The 27,966-nt window shown below is 44.6% G+C and overlaps 1 protein-coding gene across 1 annotated transcript in view; it reads right to left on the reverse strand.

Moving 5' to 3' along the window:
* gpc3 (glypican 3) overlaps positions 1-27,966 on the reverse strand; it is a 91,610-nt gene that overhangs the window by 52,188 nt on the left and 11,456 nt on the right. The window contains 1 exon segment of the mRNA XM_025063177.1: positions 27,638-27,799. Within this exon segment, the coding sequence (XP_024918945.1) occupies positions 27,638-27,799 (162 nt within the window).

Raw genomic sequence — 27,966 nt, forward strand, 5'->3', positions numbered from 1 at the left:
GAGAGACACAGAGACACAGCAGGCTCTTGTCGCTCTGATTGGAAGATGTGGCTGAGGATGAGAGAGGTCATCAGGAACACAGCCTGAGTGTCCCTTTTCCAAATCAGGAATCTTAGCTCCAAGAATCCATTTAATGCATCTGTAAGTACTGCACCGGCCTCGGTCTGAGACGGACGCACCGATGCACGCCTGTGGTGGGTCGCGGCCCCCCCTCCCCCCCTGCGTCATCTTTGTTTTTCATCGACGTCAAACATCCTTTTCAGGCTTGGAGGAGAAACATCAGAGAGGACGGGAGCGTCAGTGAACGGAGAGTTCAGAGGAGAGTGAACTGAAGGGAGTCAGAGAAGTTTGTGGAAAGTTCTGGAAACAGATGGCTGCACAGTGTGGGATGAAGAGCGACAGGGAGTGTGAAGTCGGAGAGAGGAACGACGGCTGCCGTCTTAATTGTGTTGTCGTAAGACTGAGAAGTTGAAGTAGCTGAACACGCCGCGCCGCTCCACACACAATGAGCTCGGTCGGCGTGACCTCATCCTGTTCACGGTCGGTGTCAACGCCGGCTTTGTAGCCTGCGACCTGCGGTGTGTGTGTGTGTGTGTGTGACAGATATAGGATAAAGAAGCAAAGAAGGACATGATTAGAATCCTTCAGTAGAAGGAGAGTTTAATGGAAGAGCAGAAAAGGTCGACGACACACTCGCGTTGTCGCCCGAAGTGTCTCTGCGTTCGATCGCCCGCGGCCTTTTGTCGCCCTCGTCCACATGTCAGTGTTTGGAACTGTTTCTCTCTGTGAACATGTAGGTCACTTTAAAGACAAGACAAGACAAGACAAAAGCTGCAGGACTTCAACAGAGGAGTGGACGGAGGGAGTCTGTAGAAGACTGGACCTGGACCTGGACCTGGTTCTGGTTCCCCTGAGATCATATGGTCTCTCTCTCTCTCTCTACTGGTCGTTGTGAGAACTACACTGTCACAATGACAACCGTCCTCTGACTGTAACCCGTCCCTGTGGATCTGTGGATTCTTCTAGAAAAATAATTTGCGTCGTTTGCTCAACAAACCAACGTTAATAAAGGAGGGGAACGGTTCCCGTAGAGAACCAGTTCAGATTTTTTTTTTTTTTGGGGTCGTCTCGCATCGTGTTTCCCAGGAGTTTACGAATAATGTTGAATGAAAAAAAGTACACTGGTATATCGTATAATAAAACATTTAAAAAATAAAATCTGTAACTTTCCTGTAACAGTGGGCTGAACAAAGGTCTTTGTCCGTTTCTGTCCTGAATTATTGTTCGCCACATCCAGCGTCATCTTTATCAACATTTGGTCAATGGTTAATGTCAATGATATGAAGTTAATTAATAATCCACAGTCTCCACATTTGGGCACCACTAGGAACCGTGTTCTTCTGCACTTGACAACGACTCGTTCTCTTTCTTTCATCACACACACAACTCTTTTGTGTGTGTGTGTGTGTGTGTGTGTATTAGTGAGTAATTGTGTAGTGTAATTGGCTGCCTGAACCCCTGAGGGTTGAAGGGCATCAGTGACAGTTTCATTACAGGACTGCAGAGAGAAGACTCAGGGTCACGGCATCTGCTGCAGATTCTTCTCCAGAAGAAAAAAAAAAACACACCAGACATCACAGACTGGGAAAACAGACCCCATGGTACATATATATATATATATATAAATATATAAACCTGATAAATATAGCCTGAGTGTAGGCACAGGAGGGCATCTATGAAATCAGTCGGCAAACGCACGTTAACGTCTCCACTCGACTATAAACGACAGGTTTAACCATCGAGCGACGGAGCAGGGCTCCAGAACTACCTGGTCAGGAAACAGATCCCACATCCCTGTGGTTGTAAAACAACAACAACGACAACAGCTGACACCCCCTTCCTCACCCCCCCACCCTCCCAGCCCCCACATGTGACAAGAAACATGAAACTGCAGCTCTGAACTAGCAGTACACACAGTACAAGGAAACAAAAGCCCAAAAAAAAAAAAAAAAAACAGCTCCTGAGTCTGACAAACGTTATCTTTAGATTCACCAGCCAATGATCCCACTGCTGAAACCAGTTCAGACCGGTCTCCAGCAGCTTTGACCAGTTCTATCATCATAACGTTGTCCAGTGTCCAGAGTCGCCTCATCTCAACAAACGTTTTTTTTATTTAAAACTTTAATGGAAACCTGTTCAAATGACTGAAGCTCATCAACAGGTTTGGATCTAGAACCATGTGAGTTCTCTAAAAAAAAAAAGAAAAAAAAAAAGGTGTCAAAGGTCATCCTCCAGAACTCCCACCACTGAAGAAGACATGGAAAATTTTTAAATAGAAAAACTCAAAGTTTTTACCTTCAAATTAGTCAAGTATAAAACAACATTTTTTTGACATTTTTGAAGCAGACCCCCTGGTGGACACTTATATATTATTATGTTATTCTAGTTCCCTGCTGTTCAAACATCAGCCACAAACTGGTGAAGGTAAAACTATCAGGACTAAAATCAGAGCCGAGCGGACGGGGGTGTGGGGGGGGGCGAGGCAGAACGAGATCCACAGGAAGTAGCTGCAGTCGCCGGAGGCTGCCACATAAACAGGTAGGCAGGGATCGCCTCCCGCTGGTTATTTTTGATAGACCGAGTGAAGTAACAGTCATATCATATCAAAACCGGAGCGGAGTTATCAGAGTGAAGACGCTCGCGCGGAGAGAGAGAAGCTCGGAGTTTGTGAGAGGAAGAAGAAAACGCGGAGTGAAGAGTGGAAACAGCAGCCAGTCCATTTCAGAGGATGACAGAGAATTCATCAGCGTAGAGTCGGTAACCGGAAGAATCCATCATCACACTGACAGCTGCAGGAGATGCCAAGAACAGGCTAGGAGGGGTGAGGATGAGGAGGGGTGAGTATGGGGGTTAATGCAATGGATGGTAAGATGGATCTGAAGTTCAATCACTCAGGTCGTCCGGGCCGCGCTGCGTTAAAGTTCCACAGGTTTCTTTAACGCCGTCAAATTATTCACACAACAAACCCTGAATTTTCAGAACAAAATTTTTTTTAAAAATATGTAAATAATCCCTCTCCCACCTTTGTGGCCCCCGACACTCACTGTCTCACTCACTGGGTTATTTTACCCATTTTTATAATGATAATATAAAATGTTTTCTTAGTTATTATTATTTTATATTATCAATCTTTTTAAAGGGGAAAATTTGATCGAGAGATGAGTGGATCGAGGCTGTTGTGGAACGGATTAAACTCGTATCAAGTCTGAGTCCGCTGTATTATTGGAAACCAAGTCAGATCTGACAGTGAGTGGGGGAGAAAAACAGTGATTTTTTTTTTTTTTTTAATTTTCCAGGTTGATCAGTGAGCAGAGCCGAGAGAACAGCGGTCAGAAAACAAACCACTTATTATTTTTTTCGACACCTGGAGCAGAGACACCGGCCCCAGAGTTCTCCTAAAAAAAAAAAAAAAAGATGATGATGCTGTGAAACCACAACATATCACGCTGCTCTCCGAATGATTTCATAGTTGCATATGTGTAGTCAGTGATATGGATAAATAAAAGGTGAAATAATGACGTAAGGCTGTGCAGATCATGAAGTGAAGTGTCAGTCCTGCTCCTCCTGCAGCGCCGATCAGGTGCAGCATGGGTAATATATGCAGCGCAGCTCACTAAACTCTGCTCATTCTCCGTTGTTGAGGTAACTGAGGCGGAGCAGAAGTGATCGAAGAAGCGCAGGCACAAAGGAATGAGAGGGAACAGAACAAAGAGCAGCGAATGCTGCGGTGATCACACCAGGACTGACGGCTCGTGGTGACTGTACGCTGGAGGAGAACGCTCGATTCCTCGGGAATATAAAATACAAACAGGGAGTTTGACCACTGTGTTTAACCCTTCCAGTCAACACTAGTACAGACTTTCTACCAGTGATTCTTAACCACAGGGCTGTGGCCCAAACTAGGGCTGCCAATGCCACCTAGAGGGCCGCACATTTTATTTTTTGTTTCAGTTTTGCACCCGTGATCTGCGGGACTGCCTAGGTTATTGATTGAAGATATCAGAAATAGGATGTCCATGTAATATACTTTTCCACCACATGGTGGCGTTATTGCATCAGTCAGTTCCTTATCAAGCTCAATGGTGGCGTTATTGCATCAGTCAGTTCTTTATCAAGCTCCAATATACAGAGAAGAAGACTCCTTTCTCTAAACTAGCCGGAAAAGGTACGTAGAAGATTTCCAAAATGAGAACATGTAGACGAACATCGAACAGACCAGCGCCTACGAAATAATTTTTGCGTATGTACGATCCCGACTTCATCAAATCTAATATTTAATGGGCCCCAGGATATTTTTTAGGGCTGTAATCCACCAGAAAACCTGGGTCGACTGAAGCCGTGGTGGGAGGTTGAGATGCTTGGTAGCCTTGCCCGTCTAAATTAATCAGAACTATTAACACACTCTAGTCAAACGATCGTGAACACATCGCAGGTTGTAAGAAACAATAAATACATTCCAAGGAACGCGCAGTAAAACTGTAATATTAGCTTCTCCTCCCTTTTCTTAACGACTGGAAAAAAAAAAAACACTCCTCGTTTTGATGTTGGTTTTCAACCGCTGGTTAAATTCCTCCCTCGGCGGAGCCGCCTGCCTCCTCACGCATTCTCAGTTTGGAAGCCGAGCTTTATGCTAAACGAGACCCTAATTAAATGACGCGTCGAACACGTCTCAGTCTGTGCCACTATAAATAGGTGGGCCTTAAAACAGGCTGCTGTGATTTTCTTAACGACTGGAACTCAGCTCCTCTCTGTTGTTTGGTGGAGAGAGATGAAAGACGAACGCCTACGCTGCCGGAATGACTGAGACGCACCTCACCCTCCTTCCTCACCCTCCTTTTTTCTTCTGATTTATTTTCTAGCTCACCCCCCGCCCCAAACACAGGAGGAGCCCACTGTTTGCCCTGCTCTACATTTGCTCGACACGTCTGGGTCACCAGGACAGAAATCAGAGATACGACGAATCGGAGACACTGTGAAAAAACATGTTTCTGAGCAGCAAAAAAAAAACATTTTCGCCACGACTTTATGACTCGTTGGATCCAAGGGTTTGAACCAAGAATTTTCTTCCTCATGTGACGTTTTTTGAGTAGTTGATGAGACTTGGCTTTAGTCCAATCCAATCACGACCTCACCAAGCCGAGCCCAAGTCTGGTCTAATGTGATTCATCCTGACTCCAGCCAATCAGATCCAACCTAACTGAACATAACCTAATCCAAGATAGCTCAAACTAGCCCGACGTAATCTAATTTAATCTAATCCAGTCCAGTCCAGTCCAATCCCATCCAGTCTGATCTGAAATGCCAACAAACACCAATTCAGAGAAAGACGTGTGGACAATCACACACACAACACACACTCTTACACACACAAGAAAGACGTGTGGACAATCACACACACTCTTACACACACTCTTACACACACACTCTCTCTCTAACACGTCTGGGTCACTGGGACAGAAATCAGAGATACGACGGATCGGAGATGCTGTGAGAAAAAAAAAAAACGTTTCTGACCAGTAAAACATTTTAGCCACGACTTTATGACTCGTTGGATACCAAGGGTTTGAACCAAGAATTTTCTTCCTCATGTGACGTTTTTTGAGTAGTTGATGAGACTTGGCTTTAGTCCAGTCCAATCACGACCTCACCAAGCCGAGCCCAAGTCTGGTCTAATGTGATTCATCCTGACTCCAGCCAATCAGATCCAACCTAACTGAACATAACCTAATCCAAGATAGCTCAAGCTAGCCCGACGTAATCTAGTTTAATCTAATCCAAACCAGTCCAGTCCAATCCCATCCAGTCTGATCTGAAATGCCACCAAACACCAATTCAGAGAAAGACGTGTGGACAATCACACACACTCTTACACACACTCTTACACACACACTCTCTCTCTTCCTTCTGTCTTTTTGTCTCCATTAATTAGGCCCCGCTGTAACCTTTGGCGCTGCCCCCCCCCTCCATGCCCCCCCCACCCTCACTCCAACCACGGCCTTCATCACTCTGGGTGTGAAACAGACATCTGCAGCAGCATGAACGATGGCCGCCGAGATGGTTTTTTCCGGGGGAAACAATGGAGGGCGCCGTGGCTCCGTGAGACGGGAGGTTATTTTTCTTCAGGTGTGAACGTGTCTCACTCCTCACTCCCTCTTCAGCCACCTCACCCTCTTAACTCTGCCTCTGCTCTTACCCCCCCCCCTCCTCTGAGACTCACCCCAGCAGTCCATGCTTTCACATCCACACAGTTCAAACCAGCAAAACGGCAACGCTTTTAATTTTTAATAAGGGTCTTCAACAGGAGCCCTCTCCTCTCTCCCGTCTTTCTTTCTTTCTGTCTTCAACAGGAGCCCTCTCCTCTCTCTCCCGTCTTTCTTCTTTCTTCCATCCATCCCCTTCAGGTCACCTTCACATCTGCCCTCTCTCCCCTTTTCTCTTACTCACCCTCGCCCACACACACACACACACACACACCCCATCCCTTATGACTCCCTTCCACAAAGTCACAGTGATGAATGGGTGAGCGCTGCCATCGCCGTGGCGACCAGCCGGAGGGAGAGGCCGAGTAACGCAGCGCAGACGCTCTCTGGGATCACAGGCACCGAGGAGGGTAATTAATCCAGGGCTGCAGGACGCATTCTGGCTGCGGGTCAGTGTGTGTGTGTGTGTCTGTGTGTGTGTGTGTGTACTGGGATACAGTATAGGATGGAAAGGATACCAAGTCCAGAGTTTTGTATCAGTGTAAACTGGGGTCATGGATTTCATATCACAAGGTTAGTACTGGAGTGTGTGTCTGTGTGAGTGTGTGTGTGAGTGTGTGTGTGTGTGTGTGTGTCCCTCCCTTTAAATAAACACCACTTGGGTACTGACTGTAGCAGCCAGAGGCAGCACATACAAGACTGTCCTTGAACTCTGGGGTCAAACACACTCAGGCAGTCATGCAGGCGATGGCTCCTACACACACACACACACACACTCTAGCTTCTTACCCTAACGTTATTTTTTTTTCTGCCCGTTTCTATCCACATTTTTTTTTCCCAGAATACTTGCTCAGAATACCAAACTAAACCATCGCTGTCTTTAATTTAAGACCGACCTGTTACGACGAAGACACGTTTGGGTCAGACGTACTAACAGGTGTGTTTCCCAGCACGCCCCTCTCTCTCTCTCTCTCTCTCTCTCTCTCAGAAACGGGACCAGTCCATTACCGTTTCTGACGTGTTTAATGTTTTGGCGCTGAGCGATTAAAGTAGACGTGGCCGAGCGCGGAGCCGCTCTCCTCCCCGGTTAAGCNNNGCCGCGCATCAGTAGCCCTCGCCCGGCGAGCATACCAATCAGACCTCTCTACATTCTGACATGATAGCTGTGGGGAAGTGGAAGGAAATGGCTTCACCGCCGCGGAGCCGCTCAGAGCGCGCGGTCTCCCGGGTTTCGGGCGTGCGAGTATTAATGGATGAGGCCAAAGCAATTATGGCACGAGTGAAGGTGGAAAGATGTCAACCTTCCGGGATTGAACCCTCGGAACACAGCGCAGAAATATTGGATTTTTGCTGCAAACAGCAAAAACATGTGGAGGAGGGGTCAGAGACGGCGAAGGCCTTCGTGAAGAGAGCTGGTTCTGGGATGTTGCTGAAAACACAGCAGCTGAGAGAAACAGGAAACTGGTGCAGCAGCTAGGTCTGGTTATGAGTTAGCAGAAACACGTTAGCGCATCACAAACGCTACAGTTAGCGTGATAACATCTCAGTAGCAGTTGATGAATGGGTTTGGGTTTGATAATCGTCATATGTTAGTGTGTACAACTTACTGTAAAGATATCTATTAGCATTAGCAACCATTAGCCTGCTAACACCATTAAACCCAGTCACGGACAGGATCAGAATATCAACAAAAACATTTGCAATTAGTAATTGGCTAATTCCAATTGGCTAATTTTCTACGACTGATTTTTAAAAATATTGGTTTTGAATTTTCCCGTCAATACCTTATGAGGAACTTTTTAGTGGGTTTTTGCACTTTGTACTTTTGTGTACTCCACTAGGGCTTAGGACGAAATTAATTGAAATAATTAACAACACTAACACATTAAATTAGACAGCCAGAGTAACACATAATAATAAAAACAACGTTTATATTTTCTAGGGATGTTTCATATACGATACCAAATGATATTGGTATCGTACATGAAACAGTCGTACTGAGTCATCCCTAATATTTATCAGTTTTGTATCACAGCTCTGACGGAGCAGAAATTAGAAAGTATAAAGTCAACTACTCTGTCTGTCTTTCACTGCGTTAGCCGTTAGCGTCGGCCTTAAACCAGTTAGAGCAGTCGTCTGTCCTGGATTCAGGTAGAAATAGGTGTCATGCTGCAGCGCAAAACGTGACCCATTTTTTTTTTTTTTTTTCAAAAAAGCAGGAGCAATCAGCAGCACAGCCGAGGGGTTGCCAGAGACGGAGCACACACGCAGTCCCAGAGGACAGACAGCTATTACAGCACAGGAAATACAATCATCTGCCAGCCTGGGGGCTAAATGTAAGATTTAACAACAGTGCATAAGAGAAGTTAGATCCTTTTTTTTTTTTTTTTTTTGTCCAATCGGCAGCTCTAGATTCTCGCTCTTAAACGTGTTTGAGCAGCTGGAAGATTTGATCAGAGATTTTCTCTTCTACACACTGAGGGACAGACGAGGGACAAAGTGTCAAATATCCCGGCTGTAGATGAAGACATCAGTCTGATCCTGGTGGACTCTGCTTCTGAAATGTATGTAAAATGGAGCTGCAGGACGGAATGTGTGGATTCAGGAACATCAGGAGAGGAGAGGAGAGGAGAGACTAACAGATCTAGAAATGAAGTCCACGGGGAGATAAAGATTCCAAGTTCACTCCGACTTCCTCTCTTTGTATTTACCCTTGAAAAAAAATGAGCGAGTGAGGCCTAATAAAACATTTATCATTCCAGGAAAGCTCTTTAATGTCAAAGACATTAAAAGACAGTTTGGAGGAAGAGAGAGAGAGCGATGAAGATGAAGATGAAGAAGACAGAGAGCGAGAGCGAGCGAGAGACATTAAAGACAAAAGCTTTTATTTCCTGGATGCTTCATCTGTAAATCTCTCATTTCTCTCTCTTCATCAAAAGACACGACGCAAAGCAAGCATGAAAAACTGAATTAGTCCTCAAACCAAACAATCTGTGTTTGGTCAGCTGACCCTCGTAAAATAATCACATGATCACTTACAGTACAGCAGCACAGGAAATGAAATGAAATGAAATAAAGACCAAGACGTTTAAATGAAAGTTTTATCGGCAGCCAGTGGAGAGGAGAAGCTTTATGAGCTGAGGACGAGGAGGTGATGTGCTGCCATAAAAACCCTGAAAGGATCTGCCTCCATGTTAATGCGGAGCGGTGAGTCGGGAATGTGTGGATTCAAGAACATCGGCCATTAAAGTTATGGTTATTTAAAATACATTAGCCTTAAATTTTATGCGTTTACCTCTGAGCTTATACGGAAATAAATTCACACTGACGTGGATTTTCACTTTCTACTAATGCGTCACGTATCAATGAAAGCTACCGATAAAATCGGCCGTCCATATTATTAGCATAGTAACGTAACATCGGTAAAAATCATTATCGTTTTTTTCGGCTGCATATGTCGGTATTGGTTGATATCGGAATCAGAAATTAAACATTTGGACGATATCGGATATCAGCTAAAAGTTAACGTTGGACATCCCATAAACACTTGTGCAGTAGAGCTCACATTTTCAAGGTTTACGATGATTCAGTTGAAAAAAAAAGAAAAAGTTTTTGACTGAAAGAAAAGTTGATTTGGCAAAAGCAAGAATTAAGATGCCGGAGGAATTTCACCTCACGTCAAAAAGTCAAGGACGGTCAATAATCGGAAGTACAATGAAGAGTTTACGGATTTTCAAAACACTGCTTCACTTCTGAGATGAAGTGTCCTCAGAGACCCAGACTGAAAAAAAAAGCATTTCCAATTCTTAGAGGATGACACAGAGACCTGGGACTGTGAATGGAAATGTTCTGCTTTCAGCAGGGCAGGTGGCTGTGGAAGAAAAGGGGGGGGGGGGGGGGGGGGGGGGGGTGGGGGGGATAAAAAAAAGAACAGTGAGGCAGATGAAGAAGAAGAAGAAGAAGAAGGCGAGCAGAGACGAGACGGAGCCGTTAATGAAAATGAAATGTGACGGCGGACACAGGAAAACCGTGTTTGTATTCAATCACCTAAACACACAAACAGAGCAACTGGGCCGAACACAAACCAAGGCTGCGATGAATTAGTTCACTCATCAGCGCCATCTTCACACCGATCGAAAAAGACGAGTGAAGGGTAAGAGTTGACACTGTCACGTTGACTAAAGAGGAAATCTGAGTATTTTTTCTGTGCGCAGCATCAGGTACACTGCAGCAACCTCAAAAAATCTGGTAAAACGGGGGTGCCCAACCTCTGGTGCGGGGACCAGTGCCGGTCCGTCGGTCATTTGGTACTGGACCACAGTGGTACTGATTGTAAAGACAAAGGGTTAGTGAAGCAGTTCTAATGTCCTGTGATGACACTAACCTTCGACTAAGTTACAAACTAAATTACTCTCAACATTTAGTTTTTATTTTACAGATCCGTCATTTAAATGCCACCGTCATCCCCGACGACGAGCCGACGCATCGCGTGGTCTGTCGTGAAAAAAATCTACTTCCTCCGATTCACCAGTTTGTAAAAACAAACCTGAGCTCAAACCTGTTCCTTTCAATCTAGATCTGAAGTTTTCTACAGCCTTAGAAAATCATCTTATTTGAGAAGTGGGTCTGGATTTCAACTGCTTTAAAAGCATGTTTGAAGATGAATCAGTCTCTGGCCAGTGGCTGTACTTCACAGCCTGTAATCTCTCCTGAGCCAGATCAGTGTGGACGCTGCAGGCCACGTCCCTTCAGTCCAAATGGAAGTTCTTTTGTGTTTGAAAAGTTTTCATCATCTTTCTAAATAAAAAAAACATACTCAAATGATGGTGCGTGTACCTAGGTTGCCCATGTTGGCGGCTGAGGTGATGGAGGTGCCTAAAATAAAAGGCTTGAATGAAATCTTAATCGGACTGATTAAAGTGTAGCTGTGGATTAAACGCAATTAATCACGATTAATTGTTATCATGGTTGGTAATGTAAAGTTTCTCTTCTTTTTATTATAACAGAAGGGGTCACATCATGTCCCCTGAAACTGTAAATATATATATATAAAAATGTATGAAGATTCGCTTCAGACGTAAATGACATGAGGAAAATGTTCACAGTGTGGCTTTGATCACGTGATCAAAGCCGCACGGTGTCGCCCGCTGACTGCCTCGGGGCGTGGCGCAGAACTCCCTGAAGGGGGTGCTGTTTCACTGAGTGCATGTAACACACGCACATACGCACTGACCCACAAATACTAGTTGGGTCTATGCTCAGGTCCACTGTGGCTCTACTGCCACCGGTGGGCGTTTGTCAGTCACACAGTCTGCACTGAGATTTTCACCAAAAGCCAGACCAAGACTATAATCTCTATTTATTGACTGAATTATAATTTTACAGAAGAACTGGAGTGGACTGGAGTTAGTTAAGAGACTTCTGAGTGCAGAGGAGAAAAGAGGTCATGAAAATGCCAGGGCCGTGGTGGTGGTGGGGGAGTCGGGGTTGAGGGGGGGGGTCTGTCCTGCTCCTTGCTGCTTGTTAATGATGAGAAGAGATCAAATATTCAGTGGAGTGTCTGAGACTGTGATCACTTCATAACACTGTGTGTGGAAACACTCACAGCTTCAACATCAGACTCCATTCCTCTCTGTACAGACAGAAGAGGAAGGGGTGAGGGAGGGGGGGGGTGGGCAGTTATTCTTCTTAAGACAGGTTTGGTAATTATTTTCACTGGCTTTGATCCAGAGCAGCTTTAACCAGACACCTGTTAGCCTGCAGCTCTGTCTGAGGCCGGATAATTAAACACACACACACACACACACACACACAATGACGGGGGCAACTGGTGAAATCGGTACCCCCCCGAAACCTCTCAGATTAAGACCCAGACAAGGCTAACAAGAGAACAATAACATTAATGGTTCTGTTCACGTATCAAAATGTAAACAAAACATAAAACAACTTTTTCCATGACCAGAAATCCAGATATTTCATTTCCAGGTTTTCCAGGATGCATGGAAACCTAATTAACCCGTAATAATCGTCTTCAAATTACACTCTACAAACTAAAACATATTTGGTTTCTCCAGCAGGGCGGAGACATCTCTGCTGAGTGCAGAGTCATGCTGGGTAACAGAGAGTCACGGGCGAATTGACAGCTGCCGTCAGTCAAACCGCAGCCACGCGGCTGTCGATTTAATTTCTCCGTTCCTGCCGTCAGCGTCTCAGCAGAGCCTCAAAGCAGCGGCGTCCCGACTGTGGCTCAAACTGTGCAGACTTTCAAATGACATTGACAAAGTCTCTCCCGCCGCGCGAACCCCGGCAACCGCTATTGATTGTTCTGTCTTTACACGGAAACTTATTTCATTCATATTCATATTCAATTTGTGTGGGTTTTTTTTTTCTTTCTTTTTTTTACATTTATTATTTCAGCCTGGACACAAAGAGACGGAGAATAAAAAAAAATAAAAAAAAGGACCCAAAGGGAAAAACGTCAATGGAAAACTCCGCAGGAAGAAGAAAAATCTCTTCTGGAATATAAAATTATTTAGAGTGAAAAGTAATTTTCTGACTTGCCTTGTCTTGTCCTTTTCATTTCAATTCGTTCCCAAAGCTGCCTATTATTTTTCAGAAGAACAAAGGAGCGTTATGCCAGGATGAATCAGGAGGGGGCGGCGAGGAGGCAGGACCATTATCTATAAAACCATTATCTGTTTTATGAACAAATGTGATTCGGGAAACATCCAGGGGGACTCGTCCATCCACCTGATGTCATCCAACCATTAGTCCACCAACGTGTCAAACATGTTGACAAACAAATGTTGCTAATGCTACAGTTTACGCTCGTCTCTGTTCGGACCTCGGCCTTTCCCTCCTTCCTGACTCTGAAGCCGTGCAGATTGAAGCTGAGTTAATCGAGGTCTGTTCTAATTCAAGGCGTCCAGACAATGACCACTGCAGCCAACCACCAGTCACGGCATTATTAACCAGGCTGGAGTTAGCCTCGGGATACGATGGAACTGTGTCACCGGCTGCTCCCGTTCAACTGTCTGCACTTGGTGGAGGAACACAATGAACTCTGGGATATATATATATATATATTCGCCACTGACCAAAAATTGGTCCTATGCAATTGTCATATTCAGGAATGTTGATTTACCTGGATTATACAATCATGATTAATCTTGATAATTCCACAGAGATTAATCAGATTTTTCTATTATTGTTATTTGGTTGATTTTTTAAAAATCTTATTAAATCTTATAAAATTATTCTGAAGAATTACTTTGTCCAAAATCCTATGAATACTTTCTCAACTAGCCAAGTCAAAAATACAAGAATTTTTTTTAAATTTTTAAACACTGTAGCTCAAAACCACAAGAATGTCTTGTTCTAAAAGAGGTTTGTTTTTTCTTAGTAAAACATTAGGCAAATTATCATGTTACAAGAGTTTTTTACTTTCTTAAAACCTGGTTTGGTCAACTTTTGTTGCTGGATATCGTGGGTTTTTTTGTGCCAGAAGAAAGGAAATCTCTGTGGGTTCCTTCACGTCACATCATCTGACTCTATTGTTAATATAAAAATATTGATCGATCTCCCACAAATGTGTTCAAAACGTGCACCGCGGCCCTCTCTCGGACCATGTTTTCTCCTCCTGAGTCAGTGATCGTCCTGCACCGACTCTCTTTCTCATTTTCTACTCTCTTATTCCACAGAGGGCATCAGTCCTGCTGCTGCTGCTGCTGTGTTGTAAGGAGATCCAGTCACCGACCCACCCCAGGGTCTTGTCTACAGTTTGCTCTGAAAAGTCGTGGTTAAACTCCTGACCTCTCCTGAGGTCTGTGTGTGTGTGTGTGTGTAAACTACTCAGAGAGAAAGATAAGAGAGCGAGGGAGGGGGAGGTGGGACTTACGGAGAAAATATGTTTCCAAAAAAAATCGATCCCCTCATTGGGGTTATTATTTTGTAAGTAGAACAAGTTGTTGGTGAAGGGGTTCACCACCGTAAATTAATTAGAATTTAATTTCCTCGGTTAAATAAAGAGAGCAGTTTCATGGGAACTACTGTATTATAAATAAAGTGTTGTTCGTAGACAGAAACTACTGCTCAAAGTTAGCATGGTTAGCTAGGGTTAAGCTAAGAATCCTTTTCATGAAATACTCTTGTAAATCTGTGCCTTTGTAAGGATGAGGTAAGATTCATTTTTCAAACATCTGTGCCACATTTTTCATCCATTTTTCATCCATTTTAAAAAAGCACACCTCCACGAGGTCGCAATATTTCTGTTCACGGTGGCCATTTCTGAAATCCTTATTCAGAAAAAAGACACGGAACGAAAAGTATTTTTGGTGAGAACACCTAACGGAGGAACCGTCCTTGGTCTGCCGTACAGATGGTGGAGACTTTGTGGTGTCCTTCTTCCGTCTCTGAAGGACACATACCGTTCTGTACTCAGATGTCCTCGCCGATCCTTCAGCAGGTTTTCATCTCTTTTTTCTCTCATATATTTTTTAGGCATTCTGCACAAAGCTAATGCTAAGGTCCGAGCTAAAAGGGAAACATGAAACACGAAGGTGAAGAAGAGAAAATGTTACAACGGTCGAAACTGCGTCAAACCAAACTTTACTGCCGTGAGTTTCAATCAGCAGACAAACTCATTAATAATAATAATAATAATAAACACTGACATTCTTGTGTCAACATCAGATCTGACCTTCAGAAGCAACAAGTGTTTGATTCCTCTGGGAATTGAACCCTCTCTAATGACCACTACACCAATGGCTTTACACAACAACAACAACAACGCAGCAGCTGAAACTATGGACGCATTTCCTTAATGACGTCTTTTTTTTGCATGATGACATCACACTGATGCTCTCTAATTGGCTAAAAACCGGGGTGTCAAACACGCAGCCGGTGGACCACTTTTGGCCCACGAACCAGTCACATCTGGCCAGTCGTTTGGGGAAGAGATGCAGAGCTTTAACAACGACGTCTACGGGACACGAATCATGTACTGAAGAGTACCACGGTACACAGGAGTACTGTAGTACACAGGAGTACCGTGGCCTACATATTTAGAGTCCTCGTCGTGGTGTCAGGAGTTTGGTTATTCATTCTCTTTTACTGTTCGGCAAACAGTGACAGATGTGAGAATCACAGACACAGATATGTTTACAAAATAAACGTAGACACGAGCGGAAGGACAACAAAATCCATCACCGAGTGAGTGTGTGTACTTACACAGTACAACAGGCTGCTGCACAAACGAAAAAAAAACGACAGGCACTACTGAGGTTGACAGGTAGGAAGCGGCATGATGGGATTGTGATGGATGAGGCCAGAGAGACCGAGAGAGAGAGAGGGAGGGAGAGAAGATTCAGGTAGTACAGTGTCTATGAAAAGACAAAAAGGGGGAGGTGGGCAGGAGACAGGGTGAGGCTGTCTTCTCCTCTGGCGATGCCTCCTCACACACACACACACACACACACACACACACAGAGTGTGTGTTGTGTTAAGTAAACAGCTGCTGTGACCAGCGCTGCTCAAATATTGATGGGCGGCGTTCAAAGTGACGTCCCCTGAAGTGGTCCACGCGGCTGGGGACAGGTTCAACGGTCTGTTGTAACACAGCAGGGGTTTAATCCCCCACTCAATGTGACAGTGATGGGATCCGACCTGGGACAGCCGACCGTGGAAATGCCCTGCACATAAACCCAAACACAGCGTCACTCACTCACAGGTGTCGCCGCAGCAACAGCACCACTTCCACCGCGTGGAAACGGAACGGAAGTCAAACTTAAAACGTAAAAAACGTTCCTGGTTTGATACAGATTTCCTGAACAAAGTAATAATAATAACATTAAAATAAAAAACCAATGCCGTGCTGTCCAGTTCTGGGACACACAATATCACCCATTTGACTTTCGTTTCAAGCGTAACTTATCCTATCCCACGGGCACCTCAGGTACCTAAACCCTTGCTCTACATATTTTCAACCTGCATCTAAACTCTGCAGATTCTTCTGACTTTTCATCACAAACGTAGTCAAGCGCCTGCTTTACTAAAACAAAGAAATCAACAAAAACTGAACGAGAAAACTGAGCTAAATGACCAGGATGGAATTAAGAAAAACTCTCCTCTAATAAAGACCAATAAGATCTGGTTCTCAGGAGGAACCAATGAGGGACGACAGCCAATCAGAGCTGCCGTATGTTTATTGGCTGTAGATCAACACATTTTTTCTCAGTCTGAGGACTTTTTGACCCACACCTCGTCCGACCTCTACAGCCTCAGACTGAGATGAATAACAAATGACAAGGAGCTCAATCTGAGGATCGACACTAACAAAGGTCAAAGTTAAAGCTGGTTTTCTGGATTTTTGACTTTTTGTCAACAAAGAAAAGTCTTATGTTAAGGGTTAAACAGTCCCTAAGTGTGAAGTCATTTTCAGGTGCTGAAATATATGTTCTCAAAAGATTTATTTAAAAAAAATATCACTTTACTTTTGGGGGGTGGTCTCTGACCCAGTGGTCAAACGATTTCCCCTGTACTTTCAGAACTGCTGGTTTGAATCCCAGGTCTGTGGAGATTTGAGCTTCGAAAAACACACGATATAAGGTGCGGTCGACTGCTTTCACAGAGGGGGGGGGGAGAAGAGGAGAGGATGGGTGAGAAGAAGAAGAAGACGAGGAAGAGAACACACTTCTTTGTCCACGTGAACAACCACTAATTCTTCTTCTTCTTCTGTATTGAGAGTTAATTAACAGTTAATAATTAAAAATAAAACAGTTGGTCCAAGACAGGCTGATAGTTTTGTCCTCAACTATCAGAGATTCCACCCAGGGAAGGTGGTGAGTGAACGACTCCTCACTCCTTCCCACCTCCTCTGATCGACCCAGCGCTCCCCAACAGCGAGCCCGTCAGCGCTCCATCTGACAGACAGACCTGGGGAATTGGCTGCAGGAGTAATGGAGCTTGTCCAGGAGCTCCCTGCTTCACACCACTTAGCCCCTCATGCAGTACGCTCCTCTGATGAGGCTCCACCGGGACTTGGAGTGGACTCCCCTCACCACCACCACCACCACCTCCTCCTCCTCCTCACCTAAGCGGGGAGGCGTGTAGCGGTGGATCCGTGTCCCTCTCCAGCCTCTCACCCTTCGTTTCTCTCTTCCCTTTGTTAAAACCATTCTGAGTTCTGGCCTCGGCATCGGCCTCGGCCGACGACGACGGCCTCTTCACACTCCCCTGCTGGGCCAACACGGTTTCCTGCTTCATCAATAATTCCCAGGGTCAATGACTTCAATAAGAACTGACTGGGTTCTCAGCTCCAGCCTGAACAGTGGAGGCAGTGGAGTTTGAAGGAGACCGTGTGAAAATAAAAACAGCCTTGTAAAAAAAAAAAAAAAGAGAAACACAGTGTCTGTGTTAGATTAGAGTGGTATTAAAATGAAAACAATAATATTAGCTAATATTAGCACCAGCTCTGGTCTTTAATCAACTGGATTAAATGGTGAATTTGTACTAAATGAGATAAAAAAAAAAACTGTTTTTGCTGTAAACAAATAGAGATATTTGTCTTACAGAAATCTGGTCTTTGAACCAGTCACACGGTGGATGAGTGATTAGTGATCTTGCCTTACTGGAGTGGTTATGTCAGTGTCAGTGTTCACCAGCAGAAAAAGTTCAAGAACTACAGCCTCACAGGTAAGTTGAGAAGACACCTCGACTGATGCTCTCTTTTTTTTTTTTTTAAACACTCCCACTTTATTTCCTCCATCATCATCTCCTCACATTATCTCCTCAACCTTCATCTCCTTCATCATTATCTCCTCAACCTTCATCTCCTTCATCATCATCTCCTCCACCTTCATCTCGACCACCTCCATCTCCTCCACCGCCTCCAGCTGTGAAGCGAGTGTCATTGAAGGTTGAACCTGAGTGTGAACGTGTGAAGGAGGTTAAGTTCAAACTGTTGTTACATATTTATGTTGCTCTAAATAAACCAGGAGACCCCGAAGAAGATGTCGGAGCAGACCCTCCGCCCTGACCTGACACGGTTGTTTTGTCTGCATGACTGAGCTCATGTTGCGTAAGCCTTTCAATATTTGATGGTCTGAGATGAAAAATGCATCTGGCTGAACGTTAAGTGCCCGGCTGCTGTGCCAAGCAGAGGTCAGAGCGCCGAGGTCACGAGGTGAAGGAGTAATTGTACAAACAGGCGCTATCACCGCAACGCAGAAACACCGAGACGTTCTCCAACCTGGGGGGGAGGGCGGGTGCAGAATAAAAACCTGTTCAAAGACGTCACACCTGAGAGTCTACAGAGTGACAGCACAGAGGAAGTACCAGGAGAACGTCTGGTTCAGAGCCGGTGTCCCAGGCCACGACCTGACAAAAGCTGCTCACAAAGAGGAGGATTGACACGCAGACATCTGCAGGAGGTTTGGGGTTTTTTTTAGCTTCACGTTGCTCAAGGCTACATCCACACATTGCTACCGATCTCCCACCAACGGGAAGATACGACCAAAGCTGCGACGGTAAACGGAATTATGTGATACGGTCGATATGAAGCGGAGGTTACGCGGTAACAGTCCCTACAACGTACAGGAATACAGAGTGAATCAAACAAGGAATATATGCATTTGAATGCAGCTCGAGTTCATTCAAGTTGACTGATTTGATTGGTCATTTGAAAGTGATTGTGAATCAGAGATTTTCAACCTAGGGATTGCAGCACAGCAAGGGTCCACAAAGGCAATGCATCAGGGTCATGACCTTTTTGGTTGATTTTTAATATTTCACAAAGGCAATGCATCGGGGTCATGACTTTTTTTTTAATATTTAAAATAGATAAATAAAAATGCAATTCAATCAACTTATATTATTATTATTATTATTATAATTATTATTATTATTATTATTGAACTAGATCTAGTTTAGATATAAATAATAGACAGAAGGTTCCTCTTCTATTTCTCCGTCAAATGTCAAATTATTTGGTCATATTTTAGAGTGACAATGCTGAGAGAAATGAACATAAAAGAAATCCCAGAATAAGCAAAACATGAGACTACGTCGACTGAATACATTTGCTACAGAAATACCCCAGAAACATACCCTGCTGGTGGGGGCGGGGAGGTGCAAGGGCACTACCATTGATCCCACCCCAGCATGGACCAGGCTACAACAGTGCCGTGTGGTACAGAGGAGGTTTAGCCACGTCACATTAGCTGCAGAGCCTGAGCTCAGACTCTAGGTTTTATACACGGAGTGTTCCAGCCCCGCGGCCGGGATTAAAACAAACAAAGTGACGTCTAAGAATAGCTGCCATTTTGGGTTTAACATGAAGACAAATTGTACCTCTGTATAAATACGTCTTGTTAATAGATGTGGCTGTTTAAATGTGATTTTACATTTGCATTGATTCAGCCGCGAGAGTCGCCCTTTGATTAAATGACGAGTGCATCTATTTCTGAGGGGCAGATTTGTTCTCATCCATTAGGGTAAAAAAAAAAGAAGAAGAAGAAGAAGAATCGGCCGCACATGATGTATGAAGATGCTGCGTGATTCATTTAGAGCAGCTCATTAGCTCAGGAGGAGATGTGCTCATGTCAATATGCTGCTTTCACTCTAAGCCCTCTGCTGTTTCTTCATCACCCTCCTCCCTCCTCCTCCTCCTCCTCTCCTCTCCTTCTCCATCCCTAGTCTTCAGACATGGAGACAAACAAAGTCTCCTTCTCGGAGCTGGAGCTGGGAGGAGCTGTCAGCCCCTGTTTGATGATAGTGTTTCAGATGACACTTTTATCCCTACTCCACACTTGTTTGTTTTTCCCCCAATGATGAAATTCAGCTTGAGAGGCGTGCAACAGGGCACATCATTAAATCGTGGCCCAACACCAAAACCCAGACTCGTACTAAGAAAACTGGTAATGACAAGTCTCGTCACGGCGTAAAGAACACCGCGTGGGCGGTGCAGGAACGGTGAAGATGAACGGAAAAAATCAGACTTCAAACTGAAAACTATCGTCTGCCGAGACGAGACAAAACACAGGTCCCTGACAGTTAAACTATGTTCACACTTTGGGTTGTTTTTTTTTGTTTGTTTGTTTTTATCTAACTTTTTGGTTGTTCACCTAATAATATTGGCTTAAAACCTCCAGTGAACAGTCGACTACGACTGAAGTCACACACTGTGTTTATACAAGTTGAAATTTGGACGTCACACAGTTGTTGTCCAATCAGTGACAGTCAGTTCACGTCCCTGCAGTAAGAGAAGGTTTGACAACGACTCTGACTCACTCCTTCAACAGTGACTTTGTGTTTGTTTACTCCATTATTTACACTACTTTATCTGCTGTACACCACTTTAATGATGTCAAGGTCAGATGAAATGTGTCAATTTTCCCTGCAGTGTGAAGAATTTGTTTTTTTACAGACCCTGGTGCTCTTCCTAAAGATGCAAATTCAATGGAAAAACCGATATTTTGTATGTGGTTCCTCACCCTCAATTTAACAGACAATTTAGAAAAAAGTGTTTTTGCTAACAAAGTTAATAATTTGTTATGCAAAAAAAATTTTTAAAAAATCAAAAATTATCTTCTTGTAACTGGGAAGTCCGTCGACTTTAGGTGCAGTAATCCACTCTCTCCTCTGGATAAGCCTCTCCTCTGTTCACACACTCCTCGCTGATCTTTTAGTTCTTCCTAACCTAACGTTTTCCTTTATTACTTCTACAGACTCATTTCTGTCTCGTGACCTGCTGGTCCTCTCTGTTTCCTCAATCAATACCTTGTTATTAATACCTCCGTGATCCTGGTCCGGCCTCGGATCTTCCCGGACTTTATTAGCATCAGCGTTTGGACTCTGTGTGTTTGAGAGCTTCATCAGTTTAAACTGTGTTTCTGAATTCTGCACAGCTCTTCATTAAAAACAGACCTGGAAAAAGTCTCAGTCGATGGAACCATACAACACCGTTCACACTCACATTCACACCAGTGGTTATTTAGAGTGAACAACCAACCCTAACCATGCAGGTTTCTAGGACTACGGGATGAAATACAAGGATCTGGGTTTCAAACCTGTAACCTTCTTTCTGATGTGAAGGCCCAACCGGGTTTCAAACCTGTAACCTTCTTTCTGTAAGGCCCAAAACAATCAGCACACTTCCAGCTCGTGGTGCATTTTTAAAGCTTTTTATCTTTCTCCTTTCTTGAGAGCCTCCTCTGCAAAGGTTTCCCCAGGATGAACAGGAACATTATAAACCAACTCTCAGTCTCCAGACTCAGATCCGTCTTTTGTCGGTGAATATTCAGGAGATAAACCGCCTAAACTGCACGTCTAAAAATGTTAGCTCCTTTTGGAGTTCCCTGCTGATAACGCTGCGATCGAAAACATTAGGAGTCAAAGTCGAAATCATATGCAAATGTGCACCCCATGTGGTGCCGACTGGCTGACACGTTATCAGCGCGGAGACAGATGCAGACTTTCCGGGTTTGATTTTGGTCAAATCAAAAGACCGCGGCGCGATTAAAAAAGGTGGACGGAGAGGGAGGAGAGACGACAGGAGCACTTCAAACAGGACACGGTCCTACAGGGAGGGAGACGCCGAGGCCTCCTGTTGAGACAGAAGTGCCTGAGACCTACACAAAGGACGCGGAGATAAGACAGAGAGACGGGACAAAGAACAGAAGCTGAAGGATGTGAAGATGAAAACAAAGGTTCGAGAGAAAGTGAAACGAATCCCAGGACGAGTTCTGGTGCTTTATGATGCTGTCCTACCAGGGTCTACCCAGGGGACACCCACACCAGGGACGAGCAGGGACAATGGCGCCTCCTGTTGTTGTATAAACGCTTTATTTTATAAATGACTAAATGATGCTTTTGAGCAGGAAAAAAAGTAGAGAAAACAGATGGGTTTCAGTGGAAAACTCCAGGGTCACAGAAAACTGTTCAGTTTGAAAACTACACGAAAAAAAGAAAGAAAAAAACAATTTACTGTTGATTTAAAGTTGGGTTTTTATGGGTAAATAAATATTATTTTGTAAAAAAAAAAAAAAAAATTGGTTTAAGATTGTAATTTTCTTTAGTTTAATTATAACTAAACAAAAAACATTTTCAGTTTACATTTTTTTTATAAAATAAAATAAAATCTGGACAAATGAGACTTCCCCTCTGCCTAATTCCGATCTAATCCTCTGAGTTTTCAGAAGTGTACCAACTGTTCTATATGTATATATGGGATGTCAACAACAGCTGGCTGTAACCATGGATTCCCTGTTCCCAGTGTTTCAGCAGAAAAAAAAAACACTTTGAAAAACAAAAACATCCAGACAGAGAAAAAAACACCAAACAGAAACTACAAAGTGAAAACAAAAACATCCAGACAGAGAAAAATGAGGCAGCAATGCCTGAAACTACAAAGTTTTTCTGTTTGGTGTTTTTGTCCAAATGTAAAAGGGAAAAAAAATTTAATTAAAGATGAACGTTAAAGTTACTACACTGACTCAGTGAGCACAGTGAGTACACCTGCAGCTGCAGCGCTGATGCTAATGGTGAAACGACGCATCACATTTACATAAAAAAAAAACACTCTATGTGGAAACACTCGGTTTTGTATTTCGTCCTGGTGACTTCAGCAGAGCAGATGATGATGATATGGTGACTTCAGCAGAGCAGATGATGATAACAGGGGGAAACAATCGTTCTCTACCTGAGCCTGTTTGTGCTTCTGTGTCTCCAGCCTCTCTTCACCGCGGCCACTGACATCACCCACTGAACCACAAACTTGTCAGAATTAGACGGCGATATTAAGTAACAATCTGCACAAACAGTTTGCCAGCACAGCAAACTCCTTCAACAAAACATCCTCAAAATCCCATTACAGGCCAACGCAGTGACACATGATGATAAAACACTGCAATTAAGTTAAAACCAAATTAGGAGCTGAGAGAAGAAGATGTGAAAATGGCTGGCACACCCCATCACGTCTGCTAAACGATGCTGCAAGGAGCCCATTGGACTTAGGAAAACTGCCTTTCCCCATCATTAAGTTATTAGATTAGCCGGGGGCAGCGAGTAAACATCTTCAGACATCTCACAGCAGGCACGCATCCCACCAGTCCTTCTCCTTATTGGATTACTCAAGGAAAACTTCTCCAGAAGATGAAATGACTCCATGGAGAAAGTGAGGCAGAGGATGATTATTGGAAAGCAGATGATGGGGGGAAAAAAACAAAGGAGAAGCCTGCTCAGGTCAGATGCCTGAAGCACTTAGGATTGAGCGTATTGGCTAATGAGCGGGAGACAGTGAGTGGATGCTGAGGGCAGCGAGGTCTGCTCCTGATTATGGGCTGCTGTACGGAGCGGCGGCTCGGTCCTGCCAAGCTCCTGCATCTTCCACCTCCTGCCACATCTCATTTGGGCTCCTGCCATGGTAAATGTCCATTCAGCACAACTGAAGCCAAACGAGGGCAACCGCATCTCAAGGTCAACGATCAACTGCACCGTGGCCACCGGGGGGAGCCATTACAGTCCCGTATACACTTAAAGTAATTGAAAACAAACCGGTAGAAGCCGCTGAGGAAGTCAATCAATTTTTTTTTAAATGAATGCTAATGTGTCCTTTCGTCAGAGACAAAATAAGATACATTTCCACTTCTGTCAAGTCAAACTTTTTCAAACATGATTCCACTTTCATTTCAGCCGAGGTGCTCCTGGCTGCAGGGGGAGTTTGTTACCACGCCACATCTACGTTACGCAGAAAAGATCACAGCATTCTTCCTTCAAGTTCGCTCCAAACTCCTGATCATTTACATAGCGTCGTGCCTGTGAACTCGGAGCAAAGTGGAAGAAAAAACTCCCCAGTCCCACAACAGGGAGTGGAACCACATGCTGCCTGAAAGTAGTCCAAGGCACACATGTTTTCAAACACCCTACTGCGCCAGCCCTCCACGGACGCAGTGACTCATTCCAGGAGCAGCGGCTGTCCCACTTTTTCAGCACACACATCACACGGTCTCTGATATCTACACACATATACACACACACCGCGTCCTCCTCCTCCTCCCCCCTCGTTCCCACGCACGCCAACATATTTGACTTTCTAGGCAATCGGGCCAATCCCGTCCTCTCATGTTTATTAATTGGGTTTGCTCTTGGACATCGGCGTGCCTCCTCGTTTGGTGAAGCCTGTTCCCTGAGGCTGCGGAGGAGCTTTGATGACAGCGGGCGGATGGCAGCGTGGTCATGTTCTCTCCAACGGCGCCGTGGTCAGGAGAACCTCATTTTCTGATGTGTCACCGTTACACGAGCACTGCATTTTGAAACGTGTCCCGGTGCTGCCCACGCTGTCACGAACCTCGATGACACAAAGTTCGGCTTCTGAGACCGCCGCGAACTTACAACTCATTTCCCAAGAAAAGTTTAACAGCAGCTTGGTTCATTAACTTAAGAGCGTAATCTGAGTTTTAATCTTCAGACTGAGGCAGAGAATCACAGCAGCAGCAGTGACAGCAGCAGCAGCAGCGACAGCAGCAGCACGGGAGAGTATCACCAGGGAAATAATAACAATTAGAGCTGCCAATCACACAAAATGCCAAACGAAGGTTTTGGATGAGTTTCTGCTTCGTCGGACGGTTGTACCGGGAATATACTGTAGACGCTGAGGACCCATGAGGGAGACATGATGTGTACTCACACCATCAATATAAATCTGTGCCTGAGCTGAGACTCAGCGGCAGGAACACTGCACTACAGTGAGAAAAGTGTTACAGGAAGTGATCAACAAAAATCATTGCCAACTGTCCTTGTGCTGTCGTTGTAAAACAGAAACTAAATCTCGAAATAAAAACTTTACAGTGAGTTTTAAAAAAAAAGGCTGCTGGTGAGTCGGGACATTCCCGCAGGTGCATGTGCAACATATGGTTTGGTTTCGTGTAAGGTCATGTATGCTATTCTGGCAGGTATGACAAACTGATAGGACATCTGAAAACAAACGGTGGGGGGACAGAACAAGAACAAGAATCAGTTTTATGGTCATGGACGGGAACCCATCAGCCCACCATCAACACCCAGCGTGTGGTCTCAGGTCAGCAGCGCAGCTTGTGTCAGGTATTTCGACCGACGCAAACCGTCACGGATTTGTGTTGAATTTTTTTTTTTAATCGATTCATGACTTCATCGTTACATCTCTGATTAAGCTCCATTATTCTGTCTGCAGAGGTGAATTATTAGCATGCAGAGGACGGACATGCTGTTTATGAAGACCAGCATGCTGCACAGGTTCACACACGTTCTCATTCTGAACTAAATTGACAGCATCAGGCCAACGATCACGCGGCGCACAGTGGGAAGATGGTGTTATTATCCCACTAATGTGAATCCAAATGAAATCCAAGTGTGCAACACATCGCAGCGGAGGCTGCTGTTTATCCATTACATGGCATTTCCTTGGTAAACTATAAAGAGATCAGCCAAGGCTCATTAGCGTGCCAAATGGAAGACGAGAGCCACGCGTCATTAGACGTTCTTAATGCCGTACCTATTTCCTGGTATCGATCTGGGGGCGGACTAATGCGGAGCGGCCTGTCATCTCAGCGTTAAAAAAAAGCACCAGGCGTGAGAGGGCGATTACTTTTCCTATTGTTTGCAGGAGTCGACTTCAAAAGGGTTAGAAAAAACCTCTGGTGAAGTCTGAGGCTTGGGAACGCAGAGCGGGGCAGGTGGAGCTGCTGGAAGAGGAGACGCAGGGATAGAAGGAGATCGAGGAGTGGAAGGGGAAGCCCTTTGATCTCTGGCAGACGAGAATGCTGGAGAAAAAAAAAAAGTCACGGAGATTGCAAACAAGGCGCGCTCCCAATTCCCACCAGTAGCCTGAGCTCGGGTGGGAAATACACAGGCAGAAAGAGAGAAAGACGAAGGGGCGGGCGGGAGAAAAATTGAGTGGAGGAGAGAGAGAGAGAGAGACGGGAAGAGACGGTGACAGTTTCCGAGGGAGATGGAGACGGAGAAGAAAAGAGAAAAGAGGCGGAGGATGAAAACTGAGTCGACACTACAGATGAGACCAGGACGGTGAGAGGATTCCAGGCCACGGGCTGTTTAGGGAGTTCTCACTAGTCCTACGCTAAAGCAATTAGCATCGAACCACTTCTAGGAAAGAGCAGCGCAAACCACAGCAGCGGCCTCTAACGTAGTTAGCGTGAAGCGACCGAAGTCGAAGCCCACGCTCACCGTTAAACCTCAGGTTTTAATTAGCACACCGGTAAGGTGCCGCGTTTCACGACCCGTAAGTGGGCACTAGTTAAAGAACGCTAACCCAGAGAAGCCGCACAGCTCTGTTCAACAGGGACCAATAAAAAAGGAGCTGCTGCTGCTGCTGCACTGAAAGATTTACAAACGGTCCACGTGGTTTGAACAGGATGTGGGACTTTAGCCCAAATATGTGCAGATGAAAAAAAAAGAAGAATAACGATGTGAGTTATTAAAAGTCAAGAAGAGTAGGAGTGCTAACGGCAGGGACAGAGAAAACCTACAAAGTTCCTTTAACTGTCATTGAGGTTGAGTCTGTGTTATCAATATGACTGTTGTTTATTAAAAACAATATGTTATTATTAGCATTATTAGTATTTGGAATTACTTTTTTTAAATATCACTGTATTGTCTAAATCAGGGGTGTCAAACATAAGGCCTGTGGACCAAAACCGGTCCACTAGGGCCCGCATGATGGATTTTGAAAAGTAAAAAAAAAAACGTATAAATAAAAAAATGGTTTTTTTTATTAAATATGACCATTTTCTAATATAATAATAATCTACTTCTTTGGGGGAAAACATAGTAATTTATAGCTCATTATGTTATGATTGTACTGGTCCGATCCACTTTAACATGTAATCAGACTGTATGTGACACCTGAACCACCCCTGGTCTGAACTGTGGTCCGACTGGACCCAGTACGTTCACTGCTTCTGCTCTGACCTCTCACCTGTGAGTGGTTCCCACCTCCACCAATGACTGGCTCTGTGAATAACAGCGTGCGCGGCACTGGAGCCTCACTGGAGGCTGTCACTTTCTGGAGCAACACGTCTGGCACAGACAGCAGCTCCGCGACATCTAAAGTCACTTTAACCACAGAAGCGGTTGGAAGGCCTACGCTGTCTGTGCCGTTCTGGCATCAGGTAGAAGAGCAGCTGAACATTTCATCCCTGTCTGCTTTCATTATGTTTCCACCTTTTTTTTATGTAGGACTCCCTGCTGTCAACCAGGATATAATGCCAACAAATACAGGATGCAGGGTAGACCGTGTGGTTGTGAGATCCTTGTTATGAATTCAAAAAAGTGATGACGACGGTGTGTTATCATCGCGCCAGTCAGCACAGCCCGGTGCCTTGGCTTACCTTGGAATATGGCAGCGTTCTGGATGATGAGCCGTTTGAGCTGAGCACTGATGACCTGCAGACCCGACTCCATGTTGCTGCGCGCGGCCACTTGATAACGCTCCTCCATCTTCTTGGAACAGCAGGTAGGACCTTTGGTTTGGCAAACCTGCGGATCTGAACCTGTTAGGAAGTCAACACAGAGAGAGAGAGAGAGAGAGAGAGAGGGGGAGAGTCTGTGAGCGAAGAAGGACAGAGCTGGAAAATGTCCAAAAAAAAAAGACCAGTAACTTCACCTCATCTTCAGGCTAACTTTTTACACCACTACAGATCAGAATAATATTTTTGTG

The sequence above is a fragment of the Cynoglossus semilaevis genome, chromosome 15 (genome assembly GCF_000523025.1).
Source record: "Cynoglossus semilaevis isolate Cse_v1.0 chromosome 15, Cse_v1.0, whole genome shotgun sequence".
NCBI classification, from domain to species: domain Eukaryota; kingdom Metazoa; phylum Chordata; class Actinopteri; order Pleuronectiformes; family Cynoglossidae; genus Cynoglossus; species Cynoglossus semilaevis.